Source organism: Carassius gibelio, chromosome A22 (genome assembly GCF_023724105.1).
Source record: "Carassius gibelio isolate Cgi1373 ecotype wild population from Czech Republic chromosome A22, carGib1.2-hapl.c, whole genome shotgun sequence".
NCBI lineage: Eukaryota > Metazoa > Chordata > Actinopteri > Cypriniformes > Cyprinidae > Carassius > Carassius gibelio.
This window is the reverse complement of record NC_068392.1, coordinates 7,379,239-7,403,345: the sequence shown is the minus strand read 5'-3', so window position 1 is coordinate 7,403,345 and position 24,107 is coordinate 7,379,239. Positions and strand designations below refer to the sequence as shown.

Genomic DNA, 24,107 nt, shown 5'->3' with positions numbered 1-24,107 from the left:
GGTGTAATACTGTCCACCTGTTATCCACAAAGCTTGGCCGAGCAGGAAACTCATGTTTTTCACAACAGATGCAAGCGCACACCAGAGACGCTGTCTTCTGAAACTCGTTATTCTGCTTTTGAAACAGATGGAATCGAGTTTGTGAAGTGCTGAAGGTTACAAAGTGCTTCCTACGTGACTCAGTACAGTTGCTTTTGCAATAAGGTCTTTGAAGCTGTTCTGTATTACGAATACAGATAAATGGCTTTGAAAGACATAATGCGGAGGGAAAAAAGACACTGCATTATGTATTATCGCACACCATTGCTGCACTGACCAATGATCATCCAGGATCAATATCTGGATCTGTTTGATAATTAAATTCTGCACTGTAGCTTGGTGTCTTGGGACTTAGCTTGCTAATTTTCCCTCAGCTTCATGATTAACTTCATAATTAATTTTCTGCATGCACAACGCTCATTGTGTCTTGGCATCCACCTCCAATAGAGACTGAATAAGAGTTTGGTTTAAATAACATGTTTAATTGATGGTGCCAAATAGTAATGAATCAAGCCAAAAACTGGAATGAGTACCTCAGCAATAATTGCTACTTTCCTCTACGGATGCCATGCATCTCTGCTTTTGCATTTTAGGAGTACTTATTATAGAAAGAATATACTTAAGTGATAACCGAATGTACTGTTTTCAGACACTTAATTGCATGTTAAAGGAACAATTCTTCCAAAAATGAAACTCTGTTGAAAATGTACTCAACTTCAGGCCATCCAAATGTAGATGAGTTTGTTTCATCAGAACAGATTTGGAGAAATGTAGCATTAAATCACTTGCTCACCAATGGAAGTGAATGGGTGCCGTCAGAATGAGAGTCAGCTGATAGAAAAACGACAATAATCCAGACAACTCCTGTGTGTAGGAGTCCCATCAAGGCCTTTTAACGTTAAAATGTATCCATAATAACGATTCTTCCAGTAAAAATTTCTTGTTTAGAACTATTTCGGATTGTTTCTGCTTGTAAACAGTGCTTGATCTGTGCATATTTCTCTCCAGAATCAGGTGAGATGACTTACTGAAGAAGCAATATTATGGATGAAAGACTCATATTTTAGTCGAAAGCGATGATTTGAAGTAAAAAATGTCTTTAATTCATTTTATTTTTAAATATGAATGCATAAACTGATGGACTGGAGTGGTGTGGATTACTTGTGGATTATTTTGGTATTTTTATCAGCTGTTTGGAGTTTCATTATGACGGCACCCATTCACTGCAGAGGATCCATTAGTGAGCAAGTGATGTGATGCTACATTTCTCCAAATCTGTACGGATGAAGTAACAAACTCAACTACATCTTTGATGGCATGTGACCACATAAACATTTTTTGGATCACATGAATGTATGAATGTTTTGGCAATCATTAATACATATTCGGGTCTTTAGTGACCCGGACCTATATACCCAGCACAACTTCTGCAATAGCAAAAAAAAAAAAAAAAAAACTCTCTTGATATCTTAAGAACAATTACAGATGAATAAAATAAAGCATATTTCAACACATTTTACAATTAAAAGGGTTCAAATTGAGCAGATGATTTTGACCATTGCTTTCATCGTCAGAGCACACTTCCACATACATTCAGCATCTGCCTCATATATAAATAACGTACTTACTCAGCAAAAACTGGGACTACATAATACTTCAATATGACCTCATTTTTAAGTCGAGCTTTGTTCCGAATCAATTTCCATGTGATCAAAGACAAATACCAGTCTCTGTTTGATACAGACAGGCTTCAAACTTCTCTGAAACATTATTTCTACTCACAAAGACACAACTGCATCCCCACAAGGACAGTATAGTCTACTGTCATCTGTACATCTCTACAGCGTCTGACAAATCAAAGCATGTCACATCAGTCCAAAACCCATCGCGAGCCAAATCCAGAATGGAGTTCATATTTAAAGGGTTGTCCCAGTGACAAACTGCAGGCACAAGAGAGCTCATTTATCTCACACAGATGGAGGGAATTGAAAGAAATGCTGGAGTGCATCGCAGATCATTTTTTACAGCAGTCCGCCAGCCTTAGGACTTGACCTTGGAGAGTATTTCTCAAATTAAAAACAAACCAGGTTGGACTGAATTCGTTGTTGCTGCAACAGAGCGTAACAGTGACCACTCAGCGAACTTGCTTCTAGTATTATTCTCACTAATTTTCTCCATAAGGTGTTAAGAAAATTCATTAAAGAGTTTCAATCAGTAAAGCAGCCAGCAAGCTGACATGCATTATCTCTAGGGCCTAAAAATATCCTTTTTCAATCTCAAAATTATGTTTTCCCATCATGAAATGATGCAGTTTTCCAGGTGCATTTCTTTTCATTGTCACCGAGCATTTGCATGTGTTGTGTAATCATGGAAATGAGCTTTGTCGGGCAAACTCAGCGAGCACGATCTGGACACCTTGTGAAATTGGAAATGAGTTAGCGTTGCTTGCCTGCCACAGATTTAGAAGATAGAGTCCAAATTCAAAAATATGCCAAACCGAGGAGAGGTGCTTGTTGGGCTTTACGGCTGGAAATAGCCTAACTGAAATACATTTGAAATTATGAAAAGGTCAAAGCTGTTAAATGTGAACCATTTCTTCTGAATTGAAACTGCACAATCACTCATTGTGTAATATTGTTAAGATATGTTCATAATTTTATGCATCGCATCAGATGGCAACAAAATGATTTGAAATGTTTTTTTACAAATACATTATGTTACAGGTTGGCAGGACAGCCTATCATAATAGTCGGACCGAATAATCTGATTGGTCAAACATTTTATGGTCGTACGCCTTCCACAGATGTCAAAAATACGTATAAATACATTTAGACCACTTAACTTAGTGATTGCTATTGTTTTTGATTTATTTTTCTAACTGTTATCCATCCGCAGCACTCTGCGGGAAGAGGAGATGTTAATTGAAGGGCTTTACTTCAACAGCGAGGGCAAGTCGAGCTCTATCTGTTTCTTCCACCTGCACATCATTCACCGTCAACACTTCCTCACAGGACTGAACTGTCCGAACGGGAATATAAGACAGACCCGACTCCTTCAGGAAACCTTTTTTGTCTGTTTTACTGCAAGAATTGGGTACTACACTAGGCTGTTTACTCGCCTTTCATTGCTGCTAGGAGACAAACGGGTGTTAATGACTCACAGGATGCTGGGTATTGAACTCGGAGAAAGGAAATTTAAATTCGTCCCCTACCTCAGGCTGTGCATAAGTGTGTGTGTGTGTTCACAAAACCGTTACTCCTCACAAACTGCTGACAAGCAGCTGTGTTTGTGTTTGTACTGTAGAGGGTTGTCATAGAGACAACACATTATGAAAGGTGTAGAAAGCGATTAATGAGGGGAGAGGGGGGGTGGGTAATGCATCAAGTTACCCACATGTTGAAATAAGCCAGACGCAGTTTGAACATATCGTAAATGCTAATAGGTTTGTTTAAAGGTGCACTGTAATTTTCCCAATATTTTTTTTTTTTACATTAAGACGCATTAAAATAGGCCTACATTAAAAATGACACTTTTGACGATTATTTAAAAAATCACTTTTTTTTTTTTACATGTCATACATAATTGCACAATTACATAACTTAATTCAAAAATACCATTTTTTTGTGTATAATTTCAATCAAGAAACAATTTGTGCCTAAAAAGAACATAAAACCGGGTTCATTTTTTTTACTTGATTCTTAATATGTAAAATGTAATGAACCTTTTCTAGGCATTTTAAATGCTTTACATAGTCAGGGGGTATCTCCTCGTCCACCACCAGTGTGCAGCATCCACCTGGATGATGCGACGGCAGCCATATTGCGCCAGAACGACCACCACACATCAGCTTACTGGTGGAGAGGAGACAGAGTGATGAACCCAATCAACATATATGGGGATTGTTAGGAGGTCATGATGGTCAGAGGCTAATGGGCGAATTTAGCTAGGATTCAGAGGTCACATCTCTACTCTTTTCGAAAGACATCCTGGGATTTTTGATGACCACATAGAGTCAGGACCAGGATATGGCTGCCGGCCATCAAACATCAATCATCTCTATTATATAGTAGGCAAAAAACAGTATAGCAAAGAGTATGTCCAAATATTCAAAAAAACAGTTGGCAAAAACTACCCAGATGACTTACTACATCCGACGCGATTCTGAAGTGTGCATTGTATGGACACTTTACCCTCCCATGAGGCCACGGAAGAGGATTTGTGAATGGCAGTGAAGCAATGCAACTGACATTTTAGGTCACATGACCATATCAACATTGCGGATGTAGTAAGTCCGAATTTTATTCATACTACCCATATTCGTACTATATAAAGAATATACTTTTTTCAGTATCAATATTTTCAATATCATTGTAAAGTAAGTTCAATCTCAAATATAGTATACAGAATGCCATTTCGGACACATCATTTAAGTGGGTTGCCATTTCACAGTCACATGCCCAATCAATTTCAGTGGAAAAAATTTAGATTAAATGGGGTTGCTACAAAACTGATTCATTTAAGTAGGCCTATTGTATTTCACACCATTTAAAGCACAAATCTAATCAGGTCCACATTATTTTTGAAACCTTCACTGTAATTTTTTTCAGCTTCTTTAAAAAGTCACGACTCCTTTAGCCAGTCAGCCTCAAGCATTCACCCGTATCCTGGGAACCATGTGGAATGCTTCCCTGCATCAGGCCGCAACATTTAATTAACCTAATTTTGCAATGGATGCCTTTGTCAGACAATCATGTCATCAGAATGATGTATGCCTTTGATCATTAGCAGGAATGCGAGCTTATTAAAAGGAAGGGCGTCGCATGACAGGAATATTTAAGAAAGAGCAATTAATGGGGTTGTCTTGTGTGAAAGAAAACAAGAATTTGGGGTGTTTATTTGGTTGGTTGATCCATTTCCACTGATTCAACAGTTCATTATGTCTTCCACTTGTTTTGCATCTACACTTGAATTTCACTCACGATCTGAGGTCTAGGAGAAGCGAAGGGTGTGAAATAAACAGAAAAGTGAAGAAGAGCTTTAGAGACTCATTCTTCTTTGCATCTCGAGACGTTTTACTCCTCGGAGTGTCCTCACACTTTTAAGCCACCAAAATGAAAAGTCTCCATCAGATGATGAAAGAAAACCTCCGGAACAAACACCTTTTTCTAAACTTAACATTTCAATAGAGGACAACTTTAAATCACCTCAGTTAATTTATTAATTTAAAATAATTGCTATTTAATGCTTTCTCATAGAAGTTCGGCTTTGAATTAATCTTTCGAAAACATGTCCACATCACATTTTCATGCCAGTCAAGAATAATTTGTATTCAAAAGCTGTCCTGACATCTTTAAAATCTTTTTAAGTAAAAAACCTTCTTATGCTTTCTTTTGCTTTCAGAGTAAAACATGGTTTGGACATGTTCTTGATAGTTTTTTGCGAGATTTTCCTGTATTTTAAGATAGAAAACGTAACAACATGCTGCCATCTGACTTCAAAGAACGTGCGATGAAGATGAAAGATAAATGATAAACAGGACTCAAGGGAATATTTGTCAGCTCGCTCGGTTTCTAGCCGTAACAAATCTTTTTACTGACTCTTGACATGATAACTGTAGACATGACAAACAATGAAATCAAGCACATCAGATTCCTCGACACCTCTGAAATACCTAAATATTTACTGCAGGGGCTCCAGCTGCTCTGGCTGTGGTTGTGCCCTTCATTTAGTTTCATTTGAGTAATTTAAAATACTTCTGTCATCTACTGCATTCAACAGTCTTCTAAATAATGATTTTTAATTACATGAAAGTTTGATTAGTTATTTATAAAACTAATCTAACTAATGTTTTTTTTTTTAAATATTAAGCATTTGAAGTGCCAACTAGAAGATACTGCATCTGGCATTTAAACTAAGATTAAAGCAACTTACTCACACGCTTGTCACTCCTGACTATTTCTAATTGCTCTTTTATAAAACACGCACGGAGTACAAGCTTCAAAAGCAACATAAAAGTATCTTACAATTACTCTGTGTGATTCATACGCTATTTATAAAAACCTTCTGAAGCCATATGATAGCTTTGTGTGATAAACGCATGGAGATTTCCCTCTTTGTATTTAGGACATTATTGTGAAGAGATGTTTGGCATCATTGATGTTACTTTATTGTGTAATTTCATACTGCTTTATCAATCAACTTTGTTCATAAAGGATATAGCATTTGTTGTTGTGATTTGATGTGTTTGCTCTGCATTTATGTCTTTACTGACTCTAGTCATCATGCTTTTCTTCTTTCATTATGATTGTAATAAAACAGTCTTTATTTTATAGTGCCCATTCGACTTTCTGCAAGCTTGTAATTAATTTTGCAATTTAAATAGTGTTAATTGATTTTCACAGTCAGCTCTATTGAAGTGCTTAGGGATGCAGAAAGATGGGTGGAGGACAAAAAAATAGACTGCAATACACACACATTGAAGGACAGACTCTTTAAAAGCATTAAAAAGGAAAGCATAAAGAAGCAAAAAATAAAATAAAAAATATTCAAATAATAAATACCATTTTGTGGCTCTTTAACAGATTTACTAGTAATAGCACAATATAAACGTGAATGAACATCAGACGGTTGTCTTGTTTCAAACGTGGAAAGATGTCAGTACACCGCATTTTTCAATATCATGTCAGCCGACATTTACTTATTCTCCTGTATGGTTTGTTTGTTGGATAAAATGTCAGGTTTGGCATTATGTTTGGTCAGATCGGCTGTCAATCAAACTCCCAGCGCAATGTCTATTGTGATGTCACAAGCATGAGAAATAGTCGCGATAAGAAATTATGTCGCAGTGGTCAGATATAAAGTAGCACTTTTAAGAAATTTGCAATAATACGAAATAGTTAATAGATGCAAGAATAGAGTGAGAACTTGGAAGTCAAAGTTTACAGTTATGAAAAATAGTCGCAATAAAGAGAGAACTGACAAATTTAAAATTTACAGCTGCTTTATTGAATCCATGGGAACAACATGGGACAGCATGTTTCAATTGTTTTCTTGTTAAACAACATATAGCTGCAAGACAATGTGTGAATTATAACTTTTCAAACAGTTACTCTCAAACACCTCGATGAGCTAGCAAAAAAAAAAAAAAAAGTTACAAATGTGCAGAGCTCTAAAACACCAGAATATTTATATATAAATACATACATTCACTTTTTCCCTACATACTGTTCCAAAAAAAAAAAAAAAAACCCACAAAATCTCGACATGTACAGGATGACGTAAAATAAATGTTTATTATTTTTTAAAACCAACAAAAAGCTTTCAGAACATAAAACAAAAGAACATAAAAGTCTAAAAACTAATAATTATAGGTACAAAAAAATATAAATGTAGAACAAAAATTGTCACAGTCATAAAATTACGCTATGATCTGTTCATTTATTCATCACACTGCATTTGTTTCTTGACATAAAAATGAATGAATGACTCACTATTGAAACTAAAGCAACACTGCGATTTAACACCTAGTACATGGTGCGATATCTGGTCATACATATGCAAACTTGCAAAAGCTTGAAGAGACAAAACAGTCTGAACTTCCCATCTCATTAAGACACCATATGCTGCTCCTTCTCTCATAACCAGTCTGTAGTGTTTCGTGTTTCTAGTAAAACTAATTTTTCTGTGCAAAGCAACTGTCACAACAAATCAGTGGAATAAAATCATAAACGTGGGAGGCTTGAGCATTTGGCAATGAAATATAGAACATCCAGACCAAGACAAACATGGATAAATGTCACAAAATAGTCCTTAGTTTTCAGTAATGAACAAAGATGTAATCTGTTTTTGTTTTTTTCGGAACAAAATAGTTAGTGTAAAACGTCAAAGTCGTCGTAAAAATTTCCTTTGTGCTATCCGATATAAAAAATAAAGATATCACAAAGAAGAAGACTGCTAAAAACGCCTTCAGAAATCTCAAAATATATCTACACTTAAAACTGTTAAAAGTGTTTTGGCTGTATTGGCTTTCCGCATGCCCTTTTATGGACGTGGATGGGTACAGGAAGTCCTCACGGCTATTGAATTGAGGTAAACTCACAGCTGACGGTAACGTAGAAAAGTGTGTGTCCATTTAAAAGTTCAGCAGTCTTCTGAGGTGATGTCAAAACTTTATTGTGAGGAGGTGGAGCTAAATGGCACAGTCATCCTGAGGGGCGGAGCTAAAGGCGGAGCTTCGAAGCAAGTCAAGGCAATTGACAAGGATAATGGTGCCGGTGAGGTGCTTCCAGCGTTTGGTGATTGGATTCTTCATTCGGTCCAGGCCCATGTGCAGTTCATGGATGACATCACGATAACTGTCGCCAATCTGAGCGGCCCACGTCAACAGGAAGTCGTAGGCTGGTTTCCACATGGCCTGAAATTATAAGATAAATGGCAATTTTATTACCTGATCGAATTCATTTATTTGAACTCTTCTCTTCTATATTGAAGAGGAGGTTTTGTGTCCTCACCTCACTGTCCACCATCCCAGTTTTGTCTCTGTGTGGAGCCTCATAGGCCTCCATTTGTTGCTTGGATACGTGAGCGAGTTTTTCAGCGAGTTCCCTCCAGCGAGGAGCCACTTCCACAGCCATCGTCAGCAACACAAAGTCCATAATGAGTCGGGCCACCAAACCCTGACAATCGATCTTCAAAAGAGCCTGGGCGAGCAATAAAAAAAAATTCGCTTAATATTCCAGAATGATAGTTATTGATTCTGTAAAAGGATTTAAAGCATCTACAAACATACAACAGTAACAAAACAGGCCAAAAACGTACATTTCTGGGACAAAAATTCTATTTTTAGGAGCTTTACACAAATCACAAAGGTGATGAAATATTGCACTGCAATTTCACTAATATTTTACGTAACAATTGACCTGAAACGTTTGCATTCTTTTAAATTATAATATTTCATGAGCAACACCATTAAAATAACTGCCATCCTTTTACTGCATAAAATGTTCATTATATCTCATAATGACACCATTAGAAGGTTTCAGTAGAACAGTTATTAGAACATCGTCTGTTAGAATAATTTCAAATAGAGGTAAGCAGTAACCTTGAAATTTAGGAAATGCAAGGTTATTCTCTAATTTTGATCTCCACAGTAAATAATATGACACTAGGACCACATAAATTCATTGGAAAACAGCTTAAACCAGCTTAAACCAGATAAGTAAAACACACACACACACACACTCCTCACAGCACACACACCAGAAAGTGAGCTAACCTCCTTTAGGAGTGAAATCTGATTGACGTCAAGTTAACTGTGTTTTAAAATAAATGTCCAGATGTGGCAGGAGGACAACAATACATCCAGTCATGAAATAAGTATGGACACGATATGTAAAAAAAAAAAGCAAGGGAATTTGTAGTCTTCTCTCTGTGGCCTCCACGGATGAGTGACTGAACCCTTCAAAGGACCCTACCGACCCGGTTTCCTGCCACACACGCAGACACAGCCATTTTTGGAGTGAAAAGGGACCCCTGGGGTCCGGTAGAATGGAGCGGTAATCCCCGCTCTCCTTCATGCTTGTTGCCGAAGAAGGGAAGAGAGGAAAGAAAAGCACAACTAGAGCCATGGGAGAACTTGAGAACGTCATGAGAACATCCTCCCTGTTGGGTAAATAAAGTCAATGACTTCCTTTTCATTGCTTTATGAGACACTGTACATGTATAAGTGAAATGAGTGAGGAGGAAACTTCCAGAACATGGGAGTATCGCTTCAAAATCATGATAAAGCTGTGAGGCGACTTCTGATTAATTCCCCAGCAGCGCTGAGGTTCTTTTGTTTAAGGAACGCATTAATATTCTTTACTGCAACTTCAGAATGCTTCTGTAAATCTAAACCTAAATGACAGGCACTTTAGTTTGAGGGGAAAAAAAGCCAAGAAAAATGCCCCAGAAGCACTTAACGATTAAAGAAAATGGAGCATTCATACAGACATCATTATAATATATCTTTAAATATAACTGCATCTTATAAAAATTGTATATATGCAAATAGTCTTTTGTATTAATGTGGTAATGTTTCTATCTATTCTTTTTTTTCCCCTGAGATTTCTCAGTCTTTCTTTTTCTGTGTTTAAGCATGTTTTAATTTTATGGCGGCCAATCCATGCCTGATCTTCTAGGCAAAGGTCCTCGCTGCGTTCTCGGCCAAGAGAAGACTCTTGATGAAAACACCAAAGAGGTCTGCTGAATCCTGACATTTGGGATGAGACGGCAAAATGTCACAGCCATTAGAGGAAAAAATACATTCAGCTGAACAGCCCCGGGTAATTTTCTTTCTTGCCAAATGGCTTTCTAATTTATTATTGTTGGAAGACTCGCAAGAAATGTACAGCATTGCATTTCTGCTCCAAACAAAATCTTCAGCTAACCTTGACTAATCAATGACTGATGAGTCTTTCAGATAATTACTTGCAAAGATGTAAACTCTACAACATATTGTAAACATCTCTAAACCGATTGCTTCAAATTTAAGGGCTCTATGTTTTTGATTTTCTAAAAAGAACTGATTCTTAAGAGTCATTTAATGGGAATCAAAGCCACACAGTACTCTGTTTTGATTCACTAAAAGTAACCAGCTCATAAGAGTCATTCGATTCATTAAATAAAAAGATTCAGCTAAACTGTAAATTCATTTATTCAGGAATCAGAATATACTGGCCACACTTTATTTTTGATTTTTTAAGCTACAACAAAAAACTGGTTTGTTTTCATTGGTCGCATTATATGTCTTCGGTTCTCCAAAAAAAAATTAACTCATAAAAATAATTCCTTCTAGAATCAGGCTACACCACTCGTGCTTTTCGTTTTAATTCACTGAAAACAAGAAAAAGAGTCATTCGTTTTGGAAATAAACTAGCGTGGTAGCAAACTATATATGTTTGGTTTGATTTGCTAAAAAAAAATAATTGGATCAAAAGAATCATTTGGTCAAAAATCTGACTACACTGGTTGTGCTCCAGTATATGAGAGCCACTTACTTGGAAATGTGACAACATGGTTTGCTGTATGCTTTGATTCACTAAAAAGATCTGAATCAAAAGAATCATAAGTTTGGAAATCAAACAGTGGTGGCAAAATTGCTTTTGCCATACAAGTTCTGTATGACTCACTGAAAAGAATCACTTCATAAGAGTCATTTCTCCAGTTGTGTGGTTTGTTTTTATTCATAAGAATCATTTGTTCAGAAATACTAAACCAACCGTGCTGTAAAGAGCTGGACCACACAGGACAGGATTTGAACAGCTATTCCCTCCATAAATGATTCTCGTATGGTTCTTTACTCCTAAAATGGTTATTGTTTGAATGTATCTAGTCAGCCCAGGGTCAAGAGTCTATGTCCAGTGAAAGTTTGGTGAACTGCCACTCTCTGAATGGCTTGTATTTATGCATTCACTTCCCGAGTTTTTTCATCTTTGTAAGCCTTTCCGAAAACTCTATAAACAATGGGAACAACGTTTCAGTCTACAATGTTTGTTTTACTGGCAAGCCCATAAAGAGTATCCACTAACAGAGTAGTCAGACCCAAAAGGAGTCACATGAAAGCATAACTGATTGGATGTTTTGGTATGCGGACTAAGGAAAAATGAACATGCAAATGAAATTAGAAGTCTGCTAAAGCATGAACAGCATTCTATCCGTCCTTTTGATTAAAATCTGACTGGAAAAAAGCAGGGCTTGACAACATTGCTTCACCAGAATACCTATCCAGATTCCAGACTCACAGGAATGCAAAATCCCTACCAGAGCATTTTTGTCTCTATCCAATCGGACCAGAAAGCCTCCTCAATTACCTGGTTAATAAAGAAAAGAATGAATCGTGACGGGACGGGACCTCAGCCCTGATCAGAATTCTTGTGCCTATCCATCACAAACGAATGTTCCAGAATTAGACCACGAAACATTCCAGGGGCCAGGGGGCCACCAGTTTAGAATACAACTGCTTTAATGAGGCTAGTACGAAATCTGCTGTTTCGAATAGAGCAAATCTTGGGAAGATGACTGCATTTAGGGTGGTGTCATTATGTAGGCAAATACCTGAGGTGAAATTCAACGTAATCAAATACAAAAGATACTTTGTAAATACAAAGAAATGAGAACAAGAAAAAAGAAAATCTATACAGTGCACAGCCTAAATGAGTACACCCCCTCTGTATAATTCTATTTTCTTAATTATCATTAATATAATTCATGGAAAGAAAGTAAAATTGAAACCTATTAAACATATACTTAACAAAAACAACAAAATATATGCCAATAATTTTCTGTAAGATAAGTAAATTGGCCAATTTTGTTTAAATGAAGGACTGCAGAAATGAGTACACCCCGAGACTGAATCCAGAAAATGTATAATATTCAAGTACTTAGTTTGTCCTCCGAAACTTAAAGTATACTGCTCTGACCCTCCTTGGAACGGAGTGTAAAAGTTAGTGACCAATTTTCACATCTGTCCTGTTTAACTCCTGGACAACCTCCTTGCTCTGGTCTTTAATGAGGAGTTTTGCACATCTCGTCTCTGCATCATCTACCTGATGATTTCAGGAGCATTGTCACAAGTCCATTGTTTTCGAACGTCGGTGCTACTTCTGCTATATTTTCACACTTAAAACAATTAGTATTCCTCTTGTACCATTGTCCTCTGTTATGCTAAAAAATAAGTCACCTGGCAGTTCTCTCCTAAGTAGTTCCACTACTGCCAGTGTTAAGTCTGAGTATGATTCAGTGGGCTATATAACACTTTTAATTGTCAGAAAATTACTTGTGTTTAAAAGCTTGGATTCAATATACTAAGCTGATGATCAAAAATAGTCTTAAATCTATATATTTAAAAATTGTATAAAAATTCTTTCATTTAGTAACTTTCAGGAAGGTGTTCTCATTTTTGCAACACAAAATTATATCTTTTCTATTTAATATATCTTTTTAATATATAGATTTTCTTTGATAAGAAAATCTTATTTTGCAGGTTAAAATCGTGAATTATTGCTGATAAGAATCTCTGGTTTATCTTTACGAATGAAAGCACCTCATCAACGACTTAAGATAGTCCTTAAGTTCTGAGAGAAACTTACTATAACGCAAAGAACTGGTCCTCAGGGTCTCAGGCCTGAAAGTGGCATTGCAACCAATTTCAGGTTTTACAGAAGAGTTCCAATCACTAAGAAAAACCCATTAAGGGTGTCGGAATGGGGGCTGAATGGTTGAGAATAAGAGACATGCTCTCAAATGGGATTGCCGTGCTGTTCGTTCTTAGTAAAATATTGTCCACTTTCCCCAGAGACAACCTGATGAGAGTGATGGACAGATGAAATTGACCTGTGAGCTTACGAATGGTGCAATCTCGTTTTCAACAGTTTAGATGCCTGTGCCTGTGGCTTCCTGCGTTTCGGTAGTTTAGTGTGACATGGGAAGCAAAAAAGATGGAAAGAAAGGAAACACTGGTGGGGGGGGGGGGGGGGCAATCCTATGAGTGGGAGGAAGACGGAAGATGGAAGATTTTCATTCTTAGTTGTAAAACTGCATAAAAAGATTTTCAATCTCTCTAGTGACAAGAATAATGAGCCAAGTTTTTATTTTCTAGATGAAAGGATTTTTTCTAGCATGGGAGAATGTATAATATCAGATTTGTTCTGCATTCTGGCCAACATATTACAGGAATAGTTGACAATTCATCATTTACTCTCCCTTAATGTCTTTTTGTATGACTGACTCTCTTTTGTGGAACACAAAAGGAGATATTTTTTCTTTACAATAAAAGTAAATGGTGACCATAGCAGTCAAGCAGTCTTTTTAAGGCAAGAACATAAAAAGGTGTGTTTAAAAAAAAAAAAAAAATCTAATTCAAAATCTGAATGCATCTCAGTTAAATTAGAAAAACACAAAACAGCATTTCCAACAGTAATTTTAGACTTTTGGATTGCATTTTCTACTGAAAAGTTTTACAGTAAGGTTCACGTTTACATGTTTGCAACAGACTCCCTACCATTAACTTTCATTTCAATGATGGAATTATATCTCAAACGTTCAATTACCAAGTGTTCCATCAAGGCATCTATTATGCCATGAAAAACGAAACATAGCTGCTGGACATTACATGGTTTCCCCCATCATCAGATAGATTAGACCTGCCAAGATCCACCGCTGGCACCACAAGACACCCAGATCAGACAGCCCTGACCGAGAGCTATGAGGTAAATGTGCCTTGTTGTCTGGAGGGGTACGGTAATAAACTGACTGCAAATATCTGCTGTCAGTACTGTGCAGAGATGAAAAAAAAAATAACTGTAGGAAATGAATGACCTCTGTCGACAAAACCAGCTTGATATCAGTTGCGAGATGTTATTGATTAGGGACGGTCTTAATAGCACAGTGATGAACAGAGTTGGGTATATCGCATTACACAGAAATACGTTACTGTAATCTAATTACTTTTCCTGGTAACACAGTTAAGTAATGCGTTACATTTTAAATTTATGTTATTTGATTACAATTACTTATGTCAAAATTACGTTACTTTCAAGTTACAAATGCACTGTTAAAAATTATGAACTAAAAAAAAAATCATGTTTTGTGCATCAGTATGCCTTTTAATAAATCACTGGACAATGTGAGCTAAAATGCAGATGAGTCTTACAAGATTTAGATGCAATGAAAGGTTTCATATTAAATTAATGAAAGAACTATGAGTTTAAGGTTTGATAACTTGAAAAGTAAAGTAAACTTGAAAGTAACTTGAAAGTGAAGTAATTAGTAGCCTAATCTGATTACGTTTTAAATGCAGTAATCAGTAATGTAATCAAATTACAATTTTAAAAAGTAATTCGAAATTTGAAGTGGATTGCTCTTTTGTTTTTATTTTATTTATTTTTTAATTAACTGGTGATGCATTTTAGCAATAAATCCAGCTGATTTCGATTAGTTTATACTGTGGTGCGGTTAGCACAAGTCAGACTTGAAATATGGTTCTAAAAAAAAGGTTAGTGTGATGAATGCTAATTGGACATGCTAACACATTTGATCTATAAGCTTAAGATAGTAATGCATACTCGTATGACACATTAAAAGTATGTATAGTGAGCAACTTAAGTATGCTAGTATTTTGACATTCATTTATATTAGCTAGACAACACAGAACAGATCTGAGCAGTAGCATCTAGCTAAAATAAGCCAAATTGCCTTCAAAATGTAACTAGCAAACAAATTTCTAGCATGTTTTGAGTGTTAACATCTAGCTACACCTTTATTTTTCATTATTTCTTAAAAGTTCATAAGTACAAATTTCAGCTAGAGTCTAATGCTCAAATCAAGAAGTGTGTGTAAATACATGTAAAACACAGCTTCCGTATTAATAGTTAAACATTCTATCATCAAGCTTTAATTTAATCTACCTTTAATATTCATTATTTCTTAACTTTGAAGTGAAGTCACAACAATTTATTTTGTTGTGCAAGGAATTGTGAGCAATTTCACCTGAAAAAGTACCCAAAGATGTACACTAACATTTTACTTAAAATACCATACCATGTGAGCTCTGTACTATCATTTAGAATACACAAATTCTAATCTCGCAAACTAATTATAAAAGATAGTATGCAAATCAGAATGCAAGTAGGTGAGAAAGAGAGTGAGAAGTCTCAGATTTCCCTTTGAAACTCTAAACAATACTGCTGAATACAGTAGAACTACAATACTTTCACTTAAAATAATGAATGTAAATGAGTCAAAGTGTTGCAGTTATGGTCAAAGAACCACAGAAAAATAATCAAATTTTCACTATGCTACCAGAGGGCAGGGAGAGGTGAAGGTCATGTTTCACACTGATTTCTAAAGGAGCATGTAATATATGTCCCACCACACCATGGCTATTCGAGAAAAACGTCAGGGTTCAGATAGTCCTAAGGCAAAAGCTGTTGGGAATCTTTTAAATGCAGGATTTAACCTTCAGGGGCAGAGATGGCCAGTTTAAACCAGACAGAGAGACAAAACTGTCAGCAAATTGAGATGAAGTACACCTGATCGATTTTAGAAATAACTAGGGATCACAGAGCTCTCCAGTAATTTTAGTACAAACTAATATAAATAAGCTATATTAAAGAAAATGTTTTGGCTATGTGACTGACTGTAGTGACATTCATGCAAAAGAAGCCACACCAACCCCCAAAAAATGGCTCACTGTTAGTTGGCGATAACCCACTGCAAATATTTAAACCAATCACATTGAAATGGCTCAGTTTAGACTGTTTACTTTACTAGCCTGATGGTCTTGGAGTGCCCCCATGCTGTTTGGTTTTATTTTAGGAGTGTTTAGATATGGCTGAGTCAGCTGCCAAGCTCTTTCAGTCTTTGGAAGCTTCCAGAATGCCTGGCCAACCACCTAGAACGCAAGCTTTGAAAATGCACCACTTGCTGAGTAAAGGTGGCAAACTGCCATTTACGACTTGATAAAACTTGGCTTAATAGGAAAAGTCATATATTATGGACTTAGGCTAAGCACATTCGCGTGTGAGGAATGCTAACTGTAAATGAGGATACTGAGGCAGCGTACAGAATTGTTAAATCACAATACAGACGGGTATTATCTTGGAAGACGCATAATTTGCTATGCTAAGCTTAATAGCTGGCTTGTAAGACTTAACACTGAGCAAAATTTCTTCCATCTCATTGTCTGCACAACTCAAAATGTCACCAGGCTCAAAAGTATTGGCGGTAACTACCAAACTCAAAAAGACAAATCGCTAAATAATAGCAAGAGTGAGGCAAGGAAAGCTGGGTGTCCATCAGGGACTACAGGCTGCAATTTTAAAATCGATTTACCTCTCACAAAAGACAACTGACTATCCTATGACGTCTGGCCTTGGGAATAATAGCCTCATCTCTACTTGATGAATGTGTCAGTACTTAAAACAATGATAGAGCTCCCTCTCAGAAAGGAGAAATGTACAGAAACACTGTGAAAGAGATGAGAACGACTGCTGAGGTGTTACGCCCTGTAACAGATGCTTACCACCCACTCAAGTCTTGAATAATTTAAATTTAACAAAAGCTCTGCCTGTTGTGGAAGGAAATATACTATGACGATTCCAGTCAGGGATATATCACTTTAACACTGAGGTCAGGGAATAGTCAAAATCCCTATTTTGCATTTGTATTGTTTATCCAAGATAAGATGCTAAAGTTAAAGTTTTGCAAAAGATAAGACTGGAATCTTTCCTCTCTCTCTCTCTCTCTCTCTCTCTTTATCCAGCCTAAACATGTGATAACACATATCCTTCTCCATGCACTGACTCCTCAGATCTGCAAGCCCTGTGCTGACAGAAGTGGGGCACGAACCTGTTTACTTATGAATGGGATATCGGTCAATGCTAGTAGAAAGTGTATGTAAGGTAGAAATAGCTACACTCTCAAAACTCTCTGCTGTGATGTTCCGAGTGTTCAAGTGTTCATTCCCAATCTTGGGTTTCTGTTAATGTGTTTAACAATAATTTAACAATAATGCGGTTGAGTCAAAGGAGTAGTTCACCCGAAAATCAAATCAAGTGTCAACTTTTTTTCTTTCCAATGTAATAAAAGTGAAGAGCAGGGGCCTTTCATGTTGCATATGCATTATATTTTGAGTCTTCTTCAGCCACACAACAGTGAGGACCAGAGCAAAATTTAAGTTCACATTTAAGAAATCCATAAAGGTCTGGAACAACATTAACAAAAGAGGTGAGTAAAAGATGATAGAATTTTCATTTTTAGATGAACTGATACTTTAAAGACACCAAAGAGGTTATATACTGTTGGACATTGTGTAGGTTAAAAAGAGGCAGCTTAAAGATTACCAGCCCTGGACAGCATGTGCCCAGTGATAAAAAAAAAACTAATACAAGCGCTATCTTTCTCTCAGTCAGAATTTGCAACGAGCCAAGCAGGGTTCCGGCTGCTGTACTTGCAGGTTTCCACAGCTGTACAGATAAGAAAGGCAGCAGAGAGCTGCTAAGTGCACTCTCATCAGAATTAGCCCCAAGCATTAATAAGAGAAAATGCATACAAGCAGGACTGCATAAAAACGGGTTTAAATCAAATACTTCGCAGACAAATTTCTAATGGTTATCTATTTGGGACTAGGGCATCTACTGCATTCAAAAAGGAAACATAACTACAATACTTTTCAAACTATGCAGTTCGGACAAACACACACAAAATCTTACCATCATAAGTTCCTTCTGAAAACATTTTTTCTCCTTAGTTTCTATGTTGAGGCAATCTTCCTTTAGTTTCTCCAGTACTGAGGCAACCCTCTCTGGTTCACTATCCAGCTCTGCTCTGCAAAAATATGTCAAAGGAAGATCCATATAGCCCAGAGCATCAGCAAATGCTCGCCAGTTTCCCAGATTTTCCATAAGTATTGTCCTCACAGAGGCGTAAATGTAGGTGAGAAACTTGCAGGGCTTCAAGATTTGTTCCATCAGCATTGTGGTTGTAAGGTCTGGCCCACAGAAATAAATAGGCTTAACCTTTCCCAAGACGAGAACATTTTTTACATGTACAAGCCCAATCTTTCCCTGATAGTATCCAATGTACCACTCTTTGGTCCATAGTTGTCCTTTGAGTTTGATCTTCTCCTCACTGAGTAAGGCGATAATATCGCCTTTTTTATATTCCAGCAAGTACTGGTTCTTGGTCTGTCTGATAACTGTTTTGATCAGTTTTCCAAATTTCAAGTTGGTAATGCAACGCTCCTGAAACTGTGGGTATTTGGTGGTGATGGCCAGAGGAGACAAATTTATTTTATCAACTTCCTTTTTCTTAAGGAAGCGCCTCTGGCCGTTGTTCCGTATCCCGGTTTTAGGTGGTGGCTGTGGTGTCTGAACACAAAATTGTGCAAGGATGCAATCCTGATCATCTTTTACCTGGACACGTAACGTGAAGTCTGAAATCTCATCTGCATTCCGAGACGTAATCATGTAGATAAGTCGGCTCACCTTGCCTAGTTTGATCTGAAACCCACGAACAACCCTAGCCTGATCATTTGACTTGACCTCATAATTTGACATGTTGGAGAACATGCCTATCTGCAAGTCCTGAGGTCTGCCAAGGACAAATTGGTGCTTCCCCCACAGTTGTAGGGCAACAGGAGGGGCAGATTTTGCTTGTTTCCCAACTTCACTAACTAAAAGAGTCTTGGGGGCACAGTCATGGCCAAAAAGGGCCACCACAGTTTTAAAAGATGGATGAATGTGTTTGGGCCCATAGAGACCCAATGTAACTTTCTTCATCATATGATCCCAAACAGTTGAATTGAAGGACACGTGTTGGGTCTGGACAGTAACTGCTACATACATGCAGGGCTCCAAGTTGTCCAACTGAACCTGAATTGTATCACCATAAATGTAAGCTTGTGGAACAGGAGAATAAGGACCCTCTTTCCAATCACTTCTTACACACAAAATGTCCGCCATTTGACTTTCTGTCCTAGTTGAAACTGATACCTTCATCTCTAAGGTAATGAATGACTTTATCTCCATGTTGCTCAGTTTGATTTCAACTACTGGACTGACAGTCGAGCATCTGTCATTGTTTAGCTCCAAAGGAGGATCTAGTAGAGCCTTCATAGAGATTTGCTGAGTGTCTCCCACTGCTACATGGCCCTCAGGAACATGAATACTGATATTTGTATCTGGGAGTTGGACTGCCCCTCCACAGCTGTCCAACTTGCAAACAATGTTGGTCTCTACTGGTTGTGTTTGACCCCAGCCTGGGTTTTGCCCGAGGGACTCAAGGTCATGGCAAGATCTTGCCAACTTTCGGTGATTTAGCCATGCTGTCCTAAAGTCCTCTCTGTTGTGAAACTGCTCAGGTGAGGGAGCTTTAAGCCCTGTAAAAAAACCTGATGAAGGCAATGGAGGATTTGACTGAGATTGTAAGACAGATAACTCTGATAAACTGTAAGATCTCTTGCTTCGAAAAAAGGGATTGTCCTTGCGAAGCATCTGCAAGGCTTCAAAATCAGTGCTGGTGGATGTTCCATCAAATACAGTATTGCTGTACCCTTTTATGTTGCTGGTGGTGGAGATGGAGTCTGAAGGCAAGTCAAAGAAAAGTAAATCCAGGCTGTTGCATTGGTTCAGCTTCTCATTGCTGTTCTGATCAAGAATGTCATCCATGGACCCATTTAGGAATGGATTGGTTGAAGAGAGCATGGAGAACGGGTTTTTGTTGTCATAAGGCAGGGAGGGCTTCAGTGACACTCCGGTCCACTCCCCCATTAGGTCCAGCTCTTTTGCTCCCTCCTCCGAGCAGTCCCCTAGATTGTCAATCATCCCACTGTCACTTAGAGATGAGTTCCTGTAGTTGATCGGCTGGACGTACGTCGAAGGTATGTATCCCATTTCTCGGTTGTTGTGGGCATACCACCATTCCCCACCAGACGTATCAAGCACATAGAGATGATCCCCTTTGGAAAACTTTAGAGTGGTAAAACTGGATGGAGAGTAATCCTTTATGGCGACCACTTCCCGAGCAGTTCCAAACGATGTTGAGGGGGCCAAACGCAAGGCACTTGGAGTAGGCACTAGAGAGATGAACATATTAGTATGAATTTCTGATTTGAAATAATATATATATATATATATATATATATATATATATATATATATATATATATATATATATGGCACAACCAAATCAAACACTCTCTTAGTTTATTTGTAGTACAATAAACTGACCTTTGACATCTATGAGACCCGCCTCAGTCACTCCCTCATCAAGGTCGATAAGAGTGCCCTCTGATTTACATCTAGGGAGAACGTTGTTGTTGGTTACTCTGATCTTGTGGGCGGCCATCTTGCATTGGTTATGCTATTTCACCATTGCTCCAAACCTGACAATGAAACTTGATTAACTTTGTGTGGCAGGAGAAACAATCAATGCAAAGAGAATAACGAGACACGCTGCAATCAGACTATTGGATCATTAATGCAAAACTCTTCAGAGAGACAGTAGCTAGAGATTAGTGTGGCATAACTAAAGGACAAACAAGGACAAGATGTAGCTAGGCTAACTCAAAAGTATCGCATGAGATTAAGAGATCTTTAAAGTTGATTACTTTTAATCTGTTTTGGAAGAGGTTGCATTGTTGTTTATATTGAAATTAACTTCTACTTTATCTCTCAGAAAATGTCTTAATGACTTCTCACTGCTAATATAAATGCTAGTATTAAATCTAAATTCACCAAATTTACTTAATGCATATGCACTTATTGTGCATTTTCTCCAAACACCACCAAAAACATTATCAGCCTTTAATCAACAAGCTGCAGACATTTTTTTAGCTAATGCCATTAATCCCTCTTTTTCCAGTTTGAATATTCAGTTAAACTTGAAAAGGTAAACTGCGTTTCAGTAAAATATACTATAATTTACAAAAGCACAAAAAGATATTTACAGTAGTTTTAAAGATACATAAGGCTTAATGGATCAGTGTTATTACGCAGTGTTCACGTTTACTTTAGACTGAAATGCACACTATCAGAAACAAGATAATACATTTCCAGATGTGTCATTTAAAACAAAAAAATCAATAAATATAATGTAGCTCTACCTGCTGGAAACAACAACAATGTAAAATTCTAATTTATAGACTTGATATCTGGATGAAACTGGTTCCATCAATTAAATAAAAAGGTGAAGACACAGACTCAATTTCCATGCATGATTGCATCAACTTCTGTCTGAGACAATGAGCGCAATTAATCTGCGCTTGACGTGACACACATGCAAAACAACATTGAGATGTAAAACAAGCTATAATTAGTTGGACTAAATAATCATGAATATCAAACAAGACCACTGGGCCAAGTAACTCTGAGTAGCTGATGATAATTTAATTTCTACACAACAATTGACCATAGGATGCAATAAATGAAGTTTGAAATACCATGAGGGTTTCGCTGTACAGAAAAGCCGTACTTAGATGAATGCAATGCAAAGTTTTGTTGTGGATTTTTTTTGAAGGCTCTGTGGAAGTGGAAAGATTGGAAGGACCTTTAATGTCTGTTACATAAAGGTCTAATGAACTTTTCAAAAGGAGGAAAGCATCTTTTCATGCATGTATTAAAAAATCTTTCACACAAAAGATTTAAAATGGAAGGATGCATTCCCTTTTAAATGTCTATTTCTTTTTATCTACATTTAACAGATGCTGAAGTAGGTCAACAATACCACATTTGATTTGTTCCTTTCAGTCCAATCTTCAAAAAAACAAACAAAAAATCGACTCTGTCAGAGTTGGAGAGGTGCTTCAAGTTCTATGGTTCTTCTAACACTAGCAGCACCCAAAAATAAGGTCTCATTTTATACTCTACGACACCATTACTGGCACAGTTGGATGTGTCGATGTTGGTATTAGGAGGCATAGGAAGAGCAATTGATGGATTAGAAACCTAGATGTCTGACAAGGATGTAATCATGGTTTCTGATAACAGCACATGGGGCACTCCAAAGACTGACCATAGTGTCTCTTTCCATAATCCCTCTGTATCCTCCTATCCTCTTTTCTTTAGTATCTTATTTCACAGACTCTCTGATAAAGTTATTTAGTCTTTGATCTGTCAACCTCACAGTCACACTCAAATTGTAAGTGTGTGTTATCATCAAACATTTTAAAGGATCACTTTTTTTGGAGATAAAAAGCCCTAGTAGTACTAAATCATCTGTTTTATTCAAGTAGCTAACTATATACTGGTCCACTTTAGCTTACTTGCTTAGCAAGATTCAAATGGTTGAAACTAGAAAACTAGTCATAAATGAAGGGGTTATGCAAATTTCTGGTAAAGTGCCCCTGAAAATGCATTGCATTATGAAAAGTGGTATGTAAGTGCAAAATTTTTGTGACAATATCCAGTCATTTCCACAGGAATCGCATGATCTGGAGTCTCATGTGAGGGTAAAAATGCCCTGGCAGATTTTTCTTATGTTGAAGTCACACTCAAATCTCATATACCAACAAATTTTGGTTTGAAAGTGACTTAAAGGGTTAGTTCAGCCAAAAATTTAAACTAAGCCATACATTACTCACCCTGAAGTCATCCTAGGTGTATAAGACTATTTTTCTTTCAGACAAATTCAGTTGGAGTTATTTTAAAAAAATTTCTTTGATATTTCAAGCTGGTGTTGCACTCTATTGGTTATAGAAAAGTAGAGCTGAAACAACGAATCGATTTAATCGATTAAAATCGATTATTAAAATAGTTGTCAACTAATTTAGTAATCGATTCGTCGCTAAATAAATTTTATTTGCCATAAGCGGCTCATTTCGTGCATATTTCAAATCTGCGGTGACCAAAGTGTGGCAGTAATGAGCCACCGGAGGTTTTACTCAGCCAGTACAGCAGGTGAAGTAGCGAATAGCCAATAGCTGGCCTCGTTTTATGTCACGTGCTTCCCGAACAGCGTCTCTGCAGCATTCAGCGGGAAGTGGGAGTACTTTACTTTGAGCCTTCAAAATCAAGAGTAACCTGTAAACTCTGCACTACTGAACTGTTTAAGGGGCCGTTCACATATCGTGTCTTTTGCGTGCTCAAGTTCGTTATTTCCTATGTAGGCGCGCAGTATGCACTCTCATAATGTAAGCGACGCGGTCGCGACACGCACGCGGTGCGATGCGCCCGTTTTTCCAGGCGCGTCCACACCGCATCCATTTATCCTTTGCTGAAATTTCCGGGTCTTCATGGAGAGGGCACGTCATGGAGAGAGCACGTCATGGTTGCTTAGCAAAGGCAGACGCCTCAGGGGCGCTTCTGCCCGAGCGCTTTGGAAAGAAGGAGAAAGCGGCGCGACTAGCGTTTTCCACGCGTTTTTAGGTGCGATATGTGAACGGCCCCTAAGAATTTTATTTGTGCAGATTCTCCAGTACAAGGTTGTTTGCAAATGTTTAGTCGTAAAAGCTGATAACATTGCTTTTTAACAGTTAACATTTAAAGCTTTACAAACATGTTATGTGATCAGTTTGTCGTTTACCAGTTCATAAT

At 37.4% G+C, this 24,107-nt stretch overlaps 1 protein-coding gene across 1 annotated transcript in view; it reads right to left on the bottom strand.

Moving 5' to 3' along the window:
- Positions 1–7,021: 7,021 nt before the first annotated feature.
- Positions 7,022–24,107, bottom strand: part of LOC127942717 (SH3 domain-binding protein 4-A) — a 29,791-nt gene continuing 12,705 nt past the window's right edge. Inside the window, exons 2-5 of the mRNA XM_052538632.1 lie at positions 20,805–20,959; positions 18,288–20,650; positions 8,550–8,738; positions 7,022–8,452 (exon numbers count right to left, since the gene is read on the bottom strand). Of these exons, the coding sequence (XP_052394592.1) occupies positions 8,228–8,452; positions 8,550–8,738; positions 18,288–20,650; positions 20,805–20,922 (2,895 nt within the window). The 5' untranslated portion in view covers positions 20,923–20,959 and the 3' untranslated portion in view covers positions 7,022–8,227. The remainder of the gene's footprint in view (positions 8,453–8,549; positions 8,739–18,287; positions 20,651–20,804; positions 20,960–24,107) is intronic.